Source organism: Vipera berus (genome assembly GCF_964194415.1).
Source record: "Vipera berus genome assembly, chromosome: 5".
NCBI lineage: Eukaryota > Metazoa > Chordata > Lepidosauria > Squamata > Viperidae > Vipera > Vipera berus.
This window is the reverse complement of record NC_138207.1, coordinates 98170245-98185651: the sequence shown is the minus strand read 5'-3', so window position 1 is coordinate 98185651 and position 15407 is coordinate 98170245. Positions and strand designations below refer to the sequence as shown.

At 46.3% G+C, this 15407-nt stretch overlaps 1 protein-coding gene across 6 annotated transcripts in view; it reads left to right on the top strand.

Annotated features, from left to right (window-relative positions):
- The first annotated feature begins 664 nt into the window (after positions 1-664).
- GHITM (growth hormone inducible transmembrane protein) overlaps positions 665-15407 on the top strand; it is a 31793-nt gene continuing 17050 nt past the window's right edge. For 5 of the 6 annotated variants that reach the window (XR_014026712.1, XR_014026713.1, XM_081329756.1 and 2 more), the window contains exons 1-4: positions 665-706; positions 5382-5549; positions 8893-8992; positions 13335-13446. Coding sequence is in view for 4 of the 6 variants with exons in the window: in XM_081329756.1 (XP_081185882.1) it covers positions 5418-5549; positions 8893-8992; positions 13335-13446 (344 nt within the window). In the remaining 2 variants the exon portion in view is untranslated. Of the gene's footprint in view, positions 707-5088; positions 5112-5381; positions 5550-8892; positions 8993-13334; positions 13447-15407 lie in introns of those variants that run through there. The other variant, XM_081329754.1, reaches the window with a different exon arrangement.

Here is a 15407-nt window from a genome sequence, read left to right as displayed (position 1 = left end):
TTGTTTGCCATGTCCTAATATCTACAGTTAACTCACACAGCCGCAGAATCTCTTTGCATCAGAATTTCTCTGCAGGTTTTCGGGCTGAATTTTGAGGTTATAAATAGAGACTTCTGGCCACGCTGCCTGGCGCTTGCCTGCCACCTAGTGGCCGAGGCCAGGTTTGCAGCTCCGCGTCTGGCCAGCCTAATTCAATGCAGGCATTAATTAATGAAATGCATTTAATTAACTGCTTTAATTAATTTTTTGTCCCCTCTCATTCGCAGCCCATCAGATGTACCCCTCTCCACCAGGGGATCGGCTGCGAGGAAACCGACTTGCGACCCACCTTGCCTGACCGTGCAGGAGGAATCCCAATGGACTGCGGCTGTGCCCGGGGCCGATATGGCAGACAGCTCTTCGGCTGCCCGCTTCCAACATGGCCGACCCCTCTCGCCTTTCTTCCCTCCCTCCCTCCCTCCCAACGAGCGGAAGTCTCCCAAAAAACTTCCGCCCGGCGACGGCCATTTGGCGAGCGCCCTCGGAAGCGGCATCCTTTTGCCTTCACTCAAGATGGCCGCGGAGGCGTCGCCGACCCTGAGCTGCAGGGTTCACGTGAGCCGGAAGAGCCAATGGCGGCGCGGGAAGGGCGGACGGCCTTCTCCTGGCAAAGGCGGGCCTTCCGGGAAGGCCGCATCGTCACCGGGAGAAAGCAGAGCGGCGTGAGGTGAGTCGGCCGCGGCCAGGCCGGCGCTTCTCCGGCCTTTGGGGAAGCCGGAGGGGGGCCTCCGGGGCGCCGCGTGTCTTCTTCGCCCCGCGAGACAGAGGCGGGCCTACCTCGCAGGGCTGTTGTGGGGGGGTTGCCCAATGGGAGGGAGGGGTCTAAATTCCCCAAGGACCCCAGAGGTTTCAATGCTGGAGGAGGGCACAACGGTCGGGGGGGGGGGGAAAGGAAGGAGGAAAACCTTCCTTCGCCCACCCAGAAGCCTTGTTTCTTCAGACTGGCCTACCTGGCGGGGTTGTTGTGGGGCGGCAAGCCCAATATTGCGGGAAAGCCAGCAATGAGGAGCCATTACTAGGAGTTGCGGGGGGGGGGATATGGTGGTTGCTGCCCCAGGGCTGCTCAGTGGTTTGGGGGGAGGGGGAGGGGGGGTCCCCTTTTGGGGAGGGGGGTTGCCCTCCTTCCTCAGTTTCCCTATGTTAAGCCTTAAGCCTCAGTGGAAGTTGTGGGTTGGGGATATGGTGGTTGCTGCCACCCCCAAAAAAAACACTGGGTGGGTGGGGGGTCCTGCCTCAGTTTCCCCATCTGAAGCCCAGGCACTTAATGGCGTGGGCTTAAGACGGGGAAACTGAGGCAGGACCCCCCACCCACCCACCCAAAGTTTTTTTTGGGGGGAGGGGGCAGCAACCACCATGTCCCCAACCCGCAATCCCTATCAAGGGAGGGAAGAGAGGAGGGCTTAAGGCTTAACATAGGGAAACTGAGGCAGGAGGGCAAACCCTCCCCCACCAAAAAACCCCACCCACCCCACCACTGAGCAGCCCCGGGGGCACTGACCACCGTATTATTATTATTTTTTATTATTATTATTATTATTATTATTATTATTATTATTATTATTATTATTATTATTATTATTATTATATTATTTTATTATTATTATTATATTATTATTATTATTTTATTATTATATTATATTATTATTATTATTATTATTATTATTTATTATTATTATTATTATTATTATTATACCACCGTATTATTATTATTATTATTATTATTATTATTATTATTATTATTATTATTATTATTATTATTATTATTATTATTATTGAATTTCTATACCGCCTTTCTCCCGAAGGACTCAGGGCGGTGTACACCGTATGCCCTCCCCGGCTCTGAAAAAGAACAGGGTGGGCACCGGGGTTGGGATAGATGACCTCTTGAGAGTCTGCGCCAGGCTGTTTCGCCAGTTGGGGGTGGTTTCCCAAAGCCATCCCTGCAGTTTAGGGCCTTTTTCCCACCCATCCATCCACCCACCTACCCCCACCCCTCTTCAGCACATGGCTGACCTTGGCTCTTAATTGAAAAAGGCTCAGATCTGGTTACCTGGATGGATGGGAGGCCACCAGAAGATCATCTGGGTGTAGAAGACTTCCAGAAATTAAGAAGCGAGCTTGATTTTTGGGGGGGAAGGGGGGGAGAGACGCTTTACGTTCTAACCAAGACTTTTTTTATATAAAAAATAAAATCATTTTCTGTACACTTAAACTCAGCTGTTTGCTTTGGAATAGCCTCCCAACTTAAAACAACTTTGGGCTCTCGCAGCTCATAAAACAGCATAAATTAACGTGACGCTGTATACGGCCAAAACACACAAGAGGACAGTCATTTAATAAATAATAATAATAAATAATAATAATCTGTGCAATACTGTCAGACTGACGTAAAAGCAATTTATTTTTTTTCCCTGAATTAGGGACTGCTTAATGATTTGTATTTCACTATGGAAATACTATTTCTCCACAGTTACATAACCGGGGGAAGTGTTAACATTTACCCACATTGTGGTGCTTTTATTACGGTTCTAACCCTAATTTAATGTTTTGTCTCGTCTATTGTACTGGGTGCTTTATTTAAACTTACATTTCTGTTTTGAGCTATTGAGATAAATATAAAAAGCAGGCTTTGTTAGAGCAATAGTCTTCCCCATAATGATGTGTATGGACATGAGAGTTGGATACTGAGAATGACTGATTGTAGAAGAATTGATGCCTTTGTACTGCGGTGCTGCCATAAATTATTGTGTATACCGTGGACAGCCATAAATTATTGTGTATACCGTGGACAGCCTGAGAAACTTAACAGAGGTGTTAAATCGCATAAAACGCTAGAAGCTAAAATCATAAGACTACGTCTGATTTCTTTTGGCCAGGCTTTGCATGCAAATTCATTGGAGAGAGCAGTGAAGCTAGGAATAGTTAGTGGAATAAGAAGGAGCAAGCAAAAAATAATGTTGGCTTGATAACATCAAATCTGATACAAAGGTGAACATCCAACAATTGAAAGAAGTTGTGCTGGAGACACTTGCCTATAAAGTCACCAAAAGTCGGACACGACTGAATAGTTAAAACATCAGTGATTTCATGACTTGAGATAACGCTAAATAAATAAATAACCAGGCAGCAATACAGCAATTTGTTATTTATTAAAAAAAAATTGGATGATTCTATTTAAAAACTCTTATGGAAAGTTAACCATCAGAACCGCAACACTTTGACCTTCCTTCTGAGTTGCTTTGTCTGTTGCAATAATTGTCATTTTAAAGTTAAAGGCTAGGCTCATGCCTGCACACTCACAGATGGCATTACTCTTTGTGACATCATCCAGCTTTGACTTAGCATTTACTGGTTTGCTGTTAAGGACTGACACTACGAACTACACCATGCTGTGAAATATTTAGTCTCTTGCCTTCCTGTATTGGCAGCTGCGGCTTTTTGCTTTAAAAACTTTAAAAAAAGAAGAATCAGGAGTCTTGAGACAAAAAGGCTCCGATGGTCTAGCTCTTGGGCATCTCGCTTTAAAAAAAAAATGCATCCATAACGTAGCCTCATACATGCCTGCTCAGATGTAAGTTACATAAAACTAAAGCTTGAAAAGAGTGTGTTGTTCTGGGTTTGCCTACCAGCCAGTGTACCAGATTTAAAACCAAATTATTATTGAATAAAAACAGTGCTAGAGGATTTTAATAATAATAATAAGTTGGAAGGGACCTTGGAGGTCATCTAGTCCAACCCCCTGCTCAGGCAGGAAACCCTATACCATTTCAGGCAAATGGCTGTCCAGTCTCTTCTTAAAAACGTCCAGTGTTGGAGCTTTCACCGCTTCTGGAGGCAGATTGTTAATAATAATAAACTTGGAAGGGATCTTGGAGGTCATCTAATCCAGCCCCCTGCTCAGGCAGGTGACCCTATACCATTTCAGACAATTGGCTGGCCAGTCTCTTCTTAAAAACTTCCAGCGTTGGAGCATTCATTTTGTTAAGATGGCATATTCAACTGGCCCTGGTTCAGGAATTATTTCCTCTATCTCTGTCTGGCAGAAGTATTCCTTTTATCTCAGTTACTCTGCGGCTCTGTGTAATGTTATCTGTAAGGGGCATTCATGTTTCTGTTCTTTCTGTTAAAAAGTTGTAATTCTAACAACGTTGCAGGCATTGGGGCATCTCTAAATGGTGGTTGACTTTCTCAGCTTAATGTGAAATGCATGTTCTGCTAATATCCTACCAGCTGGGTGTTATTTAAAACTATATTGGGGACCGATTTATTCCTTCTCAATGAGAGAATCCTAAGCCTTAGGATTTAGAATCCTAAGCCTTATATACAGTACCCAATTATATGTCTCATATTCTAAGAACCAATTTGATGGCATCTTTTGTGCGTCCGTAGGCAGTCTTGAAAAGCTCATTAGGATTGGATCTGATTTATAATTGGATGGGAGATGAGCAGGAATTCCTTGGACAAGAAGCTGCAAAACAATATTACAGGGGAAATTTTGTCTCCTGGGCATGAGGTCTTCAGCTATCAAGTTTTCCAGTATAGTCCTGGTTCTTTTATATCAGTGGTGTCCAACCTTGGCCACTGACTTGTGGACTTCTAGAACTGTGGACTTCAACTCCCAAAATTCTCCAGCCATGTAAAATAAGGATGCCCAACTTTGGGCACCTTAAGTCTTGTGGACTTCTAGAACTGTGGACTTCAACTCCCAGAATTCTCCAGCCATGTAAGACAAGGATGCCCAACTTTGGGCACCTTAAGTCTTGTGGACTTCTAGAACTGTAGACCTCAACTCCTAGAATTCTCCAGCCATGTAAGACAAGGATGCCCAACTTTGGGCACCTTAGGTCTTGTGGACTTCTAGAACTGTGGACTTCAACTCCCAGAATTCTCCAGCCATGTAAAACAAGAATGCCCAACTTTGGGCACCTAAAGACTTTTGGACTTCTAGAACTGCGGACTTCCAACTCCCAGAATTCTCCAGCCATGTAAAACAAGGATGTCCAACTTTGGGCACCTAAAGTCTTGTGGACTTCTAGAACTGCGGACTTCAACTCCCAGAATTCTGCAGCCATGTAAGACAAGGACGCCCAAGACAAGGATGCTTTGGGCACCTTAAGGCTTGTGGACTTCAACTCCCAAAATTCCACGCCTGGGAGTTGAAGTCCGCCGGTCTTGAAGCGCCAGGGTTGGCCACACCCCTGTTTTACACCAACACGCTCTCTACTGCAGAGCTCCTGATTCCCTGCAATCGGAATTGTGTTTTTGTGCAATTTTGCTTTGCTCGTTTTTTTCCTGCTTTCCTGGCACTGGTTGGGTAACCGTCTCCTTTCCCATTGTTGCAGGCAGCTTTTGTCGTCGTCGACTCGTTTCCCGCAGCCATGCTGGTAGCAAGGGTGGCGTGCCTTCGGGCTCTCTCCGGCCACAGCCTGCGCTCTGCCGTTGCTCAGATTTCGCCCGCCGTCAGAAATTCCTCCCTGAAGACCAAGCAGTGGCTCACGCAGCCTTACCAGGTACGTCTCTCCGGAATCTTTCCCCCTCCCTTTAATTATTGTCTTTTTCTTTCGGGCGTGGGTCCTCAGTGCCCGCACCTTGTGGAACCGGGCTGAGCTCGAAACGGCTAAGCAGGCTCGGCCTGGGAGAGAATCTGGAAGAGAGAGATCACCAGAAACCCTGCACTGGAAGCTGAAAATCAAAGGGAAAAGCAAAGAAAAAAGAGGCTGGGAGGTGTTATCGGTGACCTAACTTCCATTCTGTGGTCAGGACATGTCCATGTAAACATTGGGAGGGGAATTTGACCCAAGGGAGCCTTTGCTTTTTATATTTATTTATTCGGTTCATTAATCGCCCCTTGATACGAGCAGCTACTTTTGCAGCTAGTCCTCGACTTAACAGCAGTTCATTTAGTGACCAGAGTTACGGCGACACTGGGGAAAAAAGCGACTTACGACCATTTTTCAACACAGCCGTAGCGGCATTTCCATCGCCGCGTGATCAAAAAATCCAGACGCTCGGCGAATGACTCCTATTTAAGACAGTCGCAGTGTCGCCGGGGAGGGTCACGTGAACCCCCTTTTGCGACCTTCGGACAAACAAAGTCAATGGGGAAGACAAATTCACTCAACTACTGTGTTCCTAACATAAACAACAGCAGTCTTTGACGTTACCGTGGCCAGAGAAATCGTAAAACCGGGCAAAATTGTCTTAACAAATGTCTCACTTTGCCGCAAAAATTGGGGGCTCAATTGTGATCGTCAGGCAAGGAGTACCTGTATTTGCATGTTTTGCTTGGGGGCCTTTGGTGGTGATAGTAAAGTTGGAAGGGACCTTGGAGGTCATCTAGTCCAACCCCCTGCTCAAGCAGACAAATGGCTGGCCAGTCTCTTTTTGAAAACTTCCAGTGTTGGAGCATTCAGCACTTCTGGAGGCAGGTTGTTCCACTGGTTAATTGTTCTAACTGTCAGGAAGTTTCTCCTTAGTTCTAGGTTGTTTCTCTCCTTGACTAGTTCCCCTCTGTTGCTTCTTGTCCTGCCTTTGGGTGCTTTGGAGAAGAGCTTGACTCCCTCTTCTTTGGGGCAGCCCCTGAGATCTGATCTGAGATTTTGGTTTTTGTTTTTTATTTCATTTTATGTCTGCGGAAATTTCTCAATCCTCCGGGCCAGTTTAAAAGGTGGGCCAGGCTTCTCATTCATAACTGGAAGCCTAACAGGATTAATTGGCCAGCGTGGACTTGAGCTCACAGGAAAACATCTCTTGTGAAATGCAGCAGAAAGAGAGTGGGGGAGGGGGAAAGCTAATTTGGGGGGGGGTTAATAGAAAACTAGCTTTTTTTGCAATTTCAAGAGATTCTTCTCTGCTCACGTGCTCCCTCTTTGATACTTTAAACATAACCACTATCATCCCAGTTATACACCGCAGGGGACCATTGTAGTTTTCAAAGGGAAAGCCTTTGACAGCTAAAGATGTAAAAGCCAGCCAACACACACACACACACACACACCAGTCAGCATCCCAAAACCCACATACAACAGGCACTATAAATATCACACACAGAACAGCACACTGCAAGAGGTAAAGGTAAAGGTTCCCCTGCACATGCGTGCTAGTCGTTTCAAACTCTAGGGGCCGGTGCTCGTCTCCGTTTCAAAGCCGAAGAGCCAGTGCTTGTCCGAGGACGTCTCCGTGGTCATGTGGCCGGCATGACTAGACGACAAAGGCGCACGGAACGCTGTTACCTTCCCACCGTAGTGGTCCCTCTTTTTCTACTTGCATTTTTACGTGCTTTTGAACTGCTAGGTTGGCAGAAGCTGGGACGAGTAACAGGCGCTCACTCTGTTACGCGGCACTCGAGATTCGACTCGCCAAACTGCCGACCTTCTGATCGACAAGCTCAGCGTCCTAACCCACTGAGCCACCGCGTCCCTTTTACACTGCAAGAGGGAAGCCCCCTAAAGAAGATGGGCTCCAGGACGAATCCGAAAGCTCGGAAGGCTAAACCCTCTGGTCCCAGGAACCGGCCCAGATTGGATTCCGCAACTTTATCCTGGGACACACACATTCACCTTCGTTTGGAAAGCCTTCCTGCCTCTCCCGGTTTGAGAAAGAGAAGGGCTTGAAACGCTAAATCGAGGTTCACACAGGCTCACGTAGGAGCCGCGATGGATCCAGCCAAGATCCTGTGAAATCCGGCGAGCAACGTTGGGGGGGTGGGGGTGGGGGCTGGCTAACCAGGTCCTTCCTCTCGTTCACCGCACGTCGATGGAGATGTGTCGGGACGCAGAATTCTGCTTTGCCTTGAGCTGCTCTCCAATTGACATGGAAACCATTTCCTGGGGTGGCACCAGGTGGATGTACGCACAGGACTGACCCTGCAGCGCTTTTACCTTTCTGGTTGTGACAGGGGAGAAGTGCGACTCTGGTTGCCCCAATTGTCTGGATAACGTGGCCCCTACGCAGTCATAGCAGAGACTTCGCGCTCACCCTCGTCAGCTCCTCAGAAGGGATTGTATGGTGTTTGCAGGGGCTGAAAACGGCCCTAGATTTAACTTCCCTGATCAACCAGGTTACGAAGCCGCTCAGTGTTCTGAACCAGCCTGCTACCGGCCTTGCAGAAAGGCAACCCCTGTACAAACGGCAGAGGCTGGAGAGCGTCTGAAGCTGGAAGGCGTCTGCCAAGATTTATTACACAAACAACAGAACAAGAAACAAAACACTGGAACTGTGATCCTCAAACGGAGCGGTTGCTTTCAGCAACCAGCCCTTCCCCAAACACTCCCTTTATTAGAGTTCAGGGCGTGGCCTCCCTGTGCCTCCTTCCGAGGAGTCCCACAGCCTTTCTCTGCTTGTTCCTGCTTGACTGCCTCCTGCGTCGGGCGTCCTTGAACAGGGCCAGCTGTGGGTCATCATCATCCGCACTGTCGGGCTCGCGCAGCTGAGAAGAGGGCCCTGGCTGGGGGCTCTGCGAAGCCTCCAAGCCATCATCAGCAAGTTCGTCTTCAACACCCTCCTCCTCCCCCTCGTCTGAGTCATCCGAGACATCCGAGCCGGCTGCCGGACCCACAGGCTGGCCCTGAATCACAACACTCAGCTGGTTTCAAAGTTTAGTATTTATTCCTCCAGAATCTGTCCTTTTGTCTCTGTCTCTGTGTGTGTGTGTGTGTGCGTGCCACCAAATGAGATTTCTCGTGCGTGCCAGTCAGAATCTCTCTCTCTAAAAGGATCCTTAATCTGATTAGCGTTCATTCCAGAGGCTGGGAGGTGCGGCAGTCATCTGTGTCTCCTTCAGATCTCTAGAATTCACCTTTCCTGGGTTTTTTGATTTTTTTGTTGTTGTTGTTTTGTTTTTTTAAATCATAGGGATATGCCTCCAGGGTTCGGACAGGAATACGCCAAAGAAAAACCGGTCAAGACGTGAAAGAAGCAGCTTTTGAACCATCAATGGAAACAGCCTTTAAAAGTAGGTGTCCATATATATCTGTGGGGATATTAACTCTGGGTAGGCATAAGTCAGTAGTGATCAATTGGGTTTTTTTTCACCCTAGTTCAGGGCTTTTCAACCTTTTCACCCATTGTACCACTTTTATGGCAACATCCGAGTACCACCAGTCGCCTAGCAAAGTGTCAAAACCTTGATGACCAAAAAAAGAAAAAAGTGATGAAGTACAGGTAGTCCTCGACTTACAACACTTTGCTTAGTGACTGTTCCAAGTTGCAATGGCACTGAAAAAAGTGCCCCCTCCCCAAGCCACAGCCGAGGAAGACACCTACCTGCCCGCCTGGCAGCGCTCTTCCTCCTGTCCGAGGTTTTCCTTGTTGTAAGCATTTCTGTTGAGGATTGGCAGCGGGGGTGGGGTGAGGGGGTAATTGGTTTTTATTTCCCCCCCCCCCTCTGCTGGGTGATTGCAGCAGGTTTTGGTCACTTCACATGACCCTGGGACACTGTGACCGTCATAAATATGAATCATTTGCCAAGCATCTGAACATAAATCACAAGACCCTGGAGATGCTGCAACGTTCCAGTTGATCGGCGCTTCTTCTGGGCTCAGCAAAAGCGCCAGGATCAGCGCCGAGCTCCAGTTGGAGCCTGGCGCTGATCCTGGCGCTTCCGCTGAGCCCTGACAGCCCTGCAGCTCCAGCCATCTCTCGCTCAGGCTTCTGCGGTGCTGCCACCGGTTCAGCTCATTCCCCTCCCCCGCTACCACTTTTCTAGGACGGTCACGTACCACCTGCCAGGTGCCACTGTACCACGGGTGGTACCCGTACCACTGGTTGAAAAGCCCCGCTCTAGTTGATCTAAGTTCTGATTTTAAAAAACGTATGCTTGTGCATACAAAGCACACCATCTGACTGCAGTTTAAACACTAGGCTTGGGCAGAATTCAGAGCTGAACTAAGCAAAGGCAACTTTGATGCTGGCACGGGCACATCTCTTTTCCTTCTTAAGAGGAGCACTCAGTTCTTTAATGAGGCGTGCCAAACAGAAAAATGTGTTTTGCTTCAAGCAAAGCAATCCCCCCCCCTCACTTTTGAAACACCTCGATTAGAACAAAACTCGAAGCACCCTGAAATCCAAAACCAACCTCTTCCGATGCAAGGATTTCTTTCAGGCTTGGGCCACTTGGGCATTCAAATTGTAGTGCCCCTAGCAACAAATCTGAGATACGGACTCCTCCCGTTTTTACTTTTGGAGAAAATGAAATTAAAACGGGTACTTTTTTTCCCCCGTTTTTTCCCCCTACAGTTTGTAATATTTTATTAGATTATAGAATAAAATGGGACGGGGTGGCTCAGTGGGTTAGGACGCTGAGCTTGTCAATCAGAAGGTCGGCAGTTTGGCGGGTGGAATCCCGAGTGCCGCGTAGCAGAGTGAGCGCCTGTTACGCGTCCCAGCTTCTGCTAACCTAGCAGTTTGAAAGCACGTAAAAATGCAAGTAGAAAAATAGGGACCACTACGGTGGGAAGGTAACAGCGTTCCGTGCGCCTTTGGCGTCTAGTCATGCCGGCCACATGACCACGGAGACGTCCTCGGACAAGCGCTGGCTCTTCGGCTTTGAAACAGAGATGAGCACCGGCCCCTAGAGTCGGAAACGACTAGCACGCATGTGCGGGGGAACCTTTACCTTTACCTTAGAATAGAATACAAAAAATAAAAAGCAAATAGTAGGAGACAGTGGGGAGGAAAAAGGGTGGGAAAGTGAGGGGGAGAAGGGAAAAAGAACAGACTTCCTCTGTTGCAGTAGAAGGAAGCATTAACACTGAACCTCAACTTTTTACTTTTCCATAATATTATAAACTAGCCATTTCTATAACAACAACTGAATCTAATCAATAAAACCCCAAATCCTCTCCTTTTTTGTCATCAAGTTTTTGACACTTTGAATGTTCCAAACATTCAAAAGATTTTTAAGAGGAAGATAAAGTTTTCTCCGCAATTGTTTTTATTGGGTATTGTTGTAGATTGTGATGTTAAAGAAACCAATTTGATGTTGAATATGATAACAGCAGCATGGTTACTGGTGGGACAATATTGGAAGAAGGATAGTTTGCCCACTATAGAAGAATGGGTGTTTAAAGTTTCGAATCTTTCAGAAATGTCTAAGATTTCTGCTTATTTGAAAGATCATTCACAGGAAAGATATATTTCAGTTTGGAGGAGATGGATAGATTATATTCAGAATAAATATGGGACTAAAAAGTTCCATTTAGCTTATGAGTAGATTTTAGAGGGATATTGTTATCTTAGTGTTAGTACTTTGTATATCTATGTTAAAGGGGAGTTAAAGCACATTATGAATTTGGTTAATTGTATATTATGGATAATTCTTATTTAGAATATGATTATTATAACTATAATCCTGTATTTAGCTCTGGGAAGTGGGGGGGAAGTGGGGTGGTTTGGGGTGGGGGGGGATTTGGGGATATATTGTAAAATTTTGTTTCTGTAAAACTCTTTAATAAAAAAAAAAGTTTTTGACGCTTTGCTAAGCATTGGTGGTACTCAAATATTGTCCTGTCCTAAAAGTGGTACAGTCTGTGAAAGAGGTTGAAAAGCCCTCTACTACAAAACACTCCAGGAAACCAATTAACTCCCTAATTTCTCATTCACCTGTATCTTAAGTGAACGTAATTGTATCAGATTCGCTTATTATCTGAGTTACTAACAACTGCAGTGCTTGACTTGACAACTGTGGAGAGAAAGCTCATAAGATGAGGCCAAACAGTTCATAACTGCCTTGCTTAGCAATGAAAATTTCGGCCTCCGCTGTGGTCAGAATCAGAATAGAGCTGGAGGGAGCCTTGGAGGTCTTCTAGTCCAGCCCCCCGCTCAAGCAGAAAGACCCTATACTATTTCAGACAAATGATTGTCCAGTCTCTTCTTAAAAACCTCCAGGGATGGAGCGCCCACGATTTCTGGAGGCAACTTCTGTTCCACCGGTTGACTGTCCTCACTGTTAGGAAGTTTCTCCTTCAATTCCAGGTCGCTTCTCTCCTTGGTCAGTTTCCATCCATTGCTCCTCGTCCTGCCTTGAAGAATAATTTGACCCCCTCCCTCTTTTTTTTTATTGAAAAGTTTTACAGTACATTTTTTAAAAGACAAAACCCCTCCCAACCCCCTCCCCTCTCCCCAAACCTCCCCAACTCTTCCCTCCCCTCCCCCCTCCCCGACTTCCCAGAGCTAAATACAGGGTATAAAAATACAAACAAACATAATCTACAATATGCAAACGACAATAAAATATTAAATTCTATCGCACTTTAACTCTTAATAAAATAACTACAAGCAATTTATATATCACATAAATCCAATACTTATTCAAATGCTAGGTGAAACTTTTTTTGGAGCCTTGGGGGAGCAGTGGGCTAAGGCCTCCTTAAGTAACACCAGCTGCCTGCAATTAGTGCAGGTTCGAGTCCCACCAGGCTCAAGGTTGACTCAGCCTTCCATCCTTCCGAGGTAGGTAAAATGAGGACCCAGATTGTTGGGGGCAATAAGCTGACTTTGTAATAATGCTGCTTGGGGGGGGGGGCGAAAGCCCTAATAAGCAGGCATATACATAGAATGAAGGCTACTGCTAAGCTTGTAAGCCGCCCTGAGTCTTCGGAGAAGGGCGGGATATAAATGGAATTAAAATAAAAAAAAAATAGTCCCATATTTATTCTGGATGTAATCAATCCATCTTCGCCACTCCACAATATATCTCTGCTGCGACTGATCTTTCAAATACGCTGAGATCTTTGCCATTTCCGCCAAATTGGAAACTTTTAAAGTCCATTCTTCTATAGTCGGCAGTTCTTCCTTCTTCCAATATTGCGCTACTAAAAGTCTCCTTAATTCCAGGTCGCTTCTCTCCTTGGTCAGTTTCCATCCATTGTTCCTCGTCCTGCCTTGAAGAATAATTTGACCCCCTCCCTCTTTGTGGCAGCCCCTCAAACACTGGAACACTGCTATCGTGTCACCCTTGTTTCTTTTCTTTACACTAGCCAAACCCATCTTCTGCAGCCGTTCTTCATATGTTTTAGTCTCCAGGTTCAGCTGCTCTTTTCTGAAATTTTTTCCAAAGTCTCAGCTACGATACATGCTTTGGAGAGGAAATTGACCCCCCCTCTTTTGGGGGGCAGCCTCTCAAATACTGGAATACGGCTATCATGTCGTCCCCCCCTAGTCCTCCTTTTCAGTAAGTCAAGGATTACCGGTAAAGTGGGCCCTGAGCGGAAACCTTTAAGGAATTGTCTTGGTGAAAAATCCTTCCTTAAGGAGAGATACTGTTTCAAGTTAATTGCCGTTTTCTCTTTCCTCAGTTCACCAGACAGGACGATGGATCGTGGCTGGGGGTGCTGCCGTCGGTCTCGGAGCCCTCTGTTATTATGGGCTGGGGATGTCCAATGAAATCGGCGCGCTGGAAAAAGCCGTGTAAGCAGTTCATTTCTTTAATAGGAACCGTTTAATGGAGCGCCTGGCCTTCTGCAACCTCAGGAGAGATGGATCTGTTTAGTGACCAAATAGCTATATCCTGGCTAGAAGTCCACAAGGGAGAAAACATGGCATATTCATCTCCCAATTAAAGTAATTACAGTAAAAATCAATGTATGGATAGTTCTGAGCACACGCCGGAGAAATGTAGTGGAAGGTGATTTGCGATTCGGAATCCAGCAGTGATATATTTTTCAAGATTCACTTAAATTACTTGGGGGGGGTGGGAGTTGGGAAACACCTCACAAAGCTGTGTATTGATGTAATCATTATTATTTTTTTATTTTAATCCCATTTATATCCCGCCCTTCTCCGAAGACTCAGGGCGGCTTACAATTTTAAAGCACAAATCAAATGTGCTTAGCAATAGCCTTCATTCTATGTATATGCCTGCTTATTAGGGCTTTCGCCCCCCCCCCCCAAGCGGCATTATTACAAAGTCAGCTTATTGCCCCCAACAATCTGGGTCCTCCTTTTACCTACCTGGGAAGGATGGAAGGCTGAGTCAACCTTGAGCCTGGTGGGACTCGAACCTGCACTAATGGCAGGCAGCTGGTGTTACTTAAGGAGGCATTAGCCCACTGCTCCACCAAGGCTTATGCCAAGAACTGAGTTTGCTGAGTGGAAAAGCTTTTTTGGGGGGGGGAGAAATAAATCTTGATAAAGAGTTTAGCATGTTGGCTTGTTTGAAGCTTTCTTTTTCGTTTTGATTTAGCAGATAATGAAAGGAAGCGCCAAAGGTGCTTTTCAAAAGGCAACTGGACTGTCTTGTTTTTCCTTGAACACTTCTCACCCAAGAAGTCTCTGAAGGAATTGAAGAAGCTCCGTGGAGGAGAAGCGACACATATTCAAGGGGGGGAGGGGAAACCAGGAAAGTCCAGTTGCCTTTTGAAAAGCACCTTTGGGACAACCATGACCTGGAGGATTGAGAATCTCCGTAGACGTATGAACGGAAGATTTTTAATGACTATATTCTTATTCCAAATGGACTCCCCTTGACTTTTGTGACATCATCCTGTAAATGACTAGATTTACTTAAGAAAGAACGAAACCCCCCCAAAAAATAACTGCAGAAGAAGATAGGTGTTAAATCTTGTTCCTCTTACTGTAACGGTAAAAGTTTGCCGATGAGAATATTCCAAATATTATTGTATTTTTATTTATTTATTGCAAAATTTACGGCACCTTTAAGCTTGAATGCCCAAAGGTGCTTTATTCACGAGGCAACCGGACTTTCTTGTTTTTCTTTTGAAGACGTTTCGCTTCTCATCCAAGAAGCTTCTTCAGCTCTGACTGGACGGTGGGGAATGGAAAGATTTATACTCCTTGCAGACAGCTGGTCATTTGCAATTCTTTTAGAGAGTCGTTGAGGCCACTTGGAGGCTTATTTGTGTCCTCAGGGTCACCCGAGTGATGCAAATGGGTGCGGAGCCTTCTTGGAACTGCTGAAAGGACTGTGTTGTGGACTGGAGACAGATGTTGTCGTATCCCCCTCCCCCCCCGTCTGTTGAGAGAGGGCTGTTCAGTTTTGACCTAGACGGCCTCTTTGACCCTTCTTTCCAACCAGCGGTCCTCTCTGTCCAAAACGTGGACTTTGCTCTTTTCGAAAGAGCGGCCGTTGTCTTTCAAACGCAGACGGGCGGATGAATTTTGTCCTGGTGGGTTTGTTTTCCTATGTTGTGCCATGAAGTGATTGTTTCGTTTCCCCAACGTACAGATCTGCACGTGGCTCACTGCGTGGCGCCACATATACCCCGTCGGTCAGTTTGTGTCTGGGCGTTTTTATCCTTGGGGTGTCCTCCCTGGACATTTGGCTTGAACTGAGTGGTTTTTCATCCACTCGGAAGACCGTTCGGAGTCGAGAGCTGGTCCTTAGCCCCAAACTGAGATTCCACCGGGGC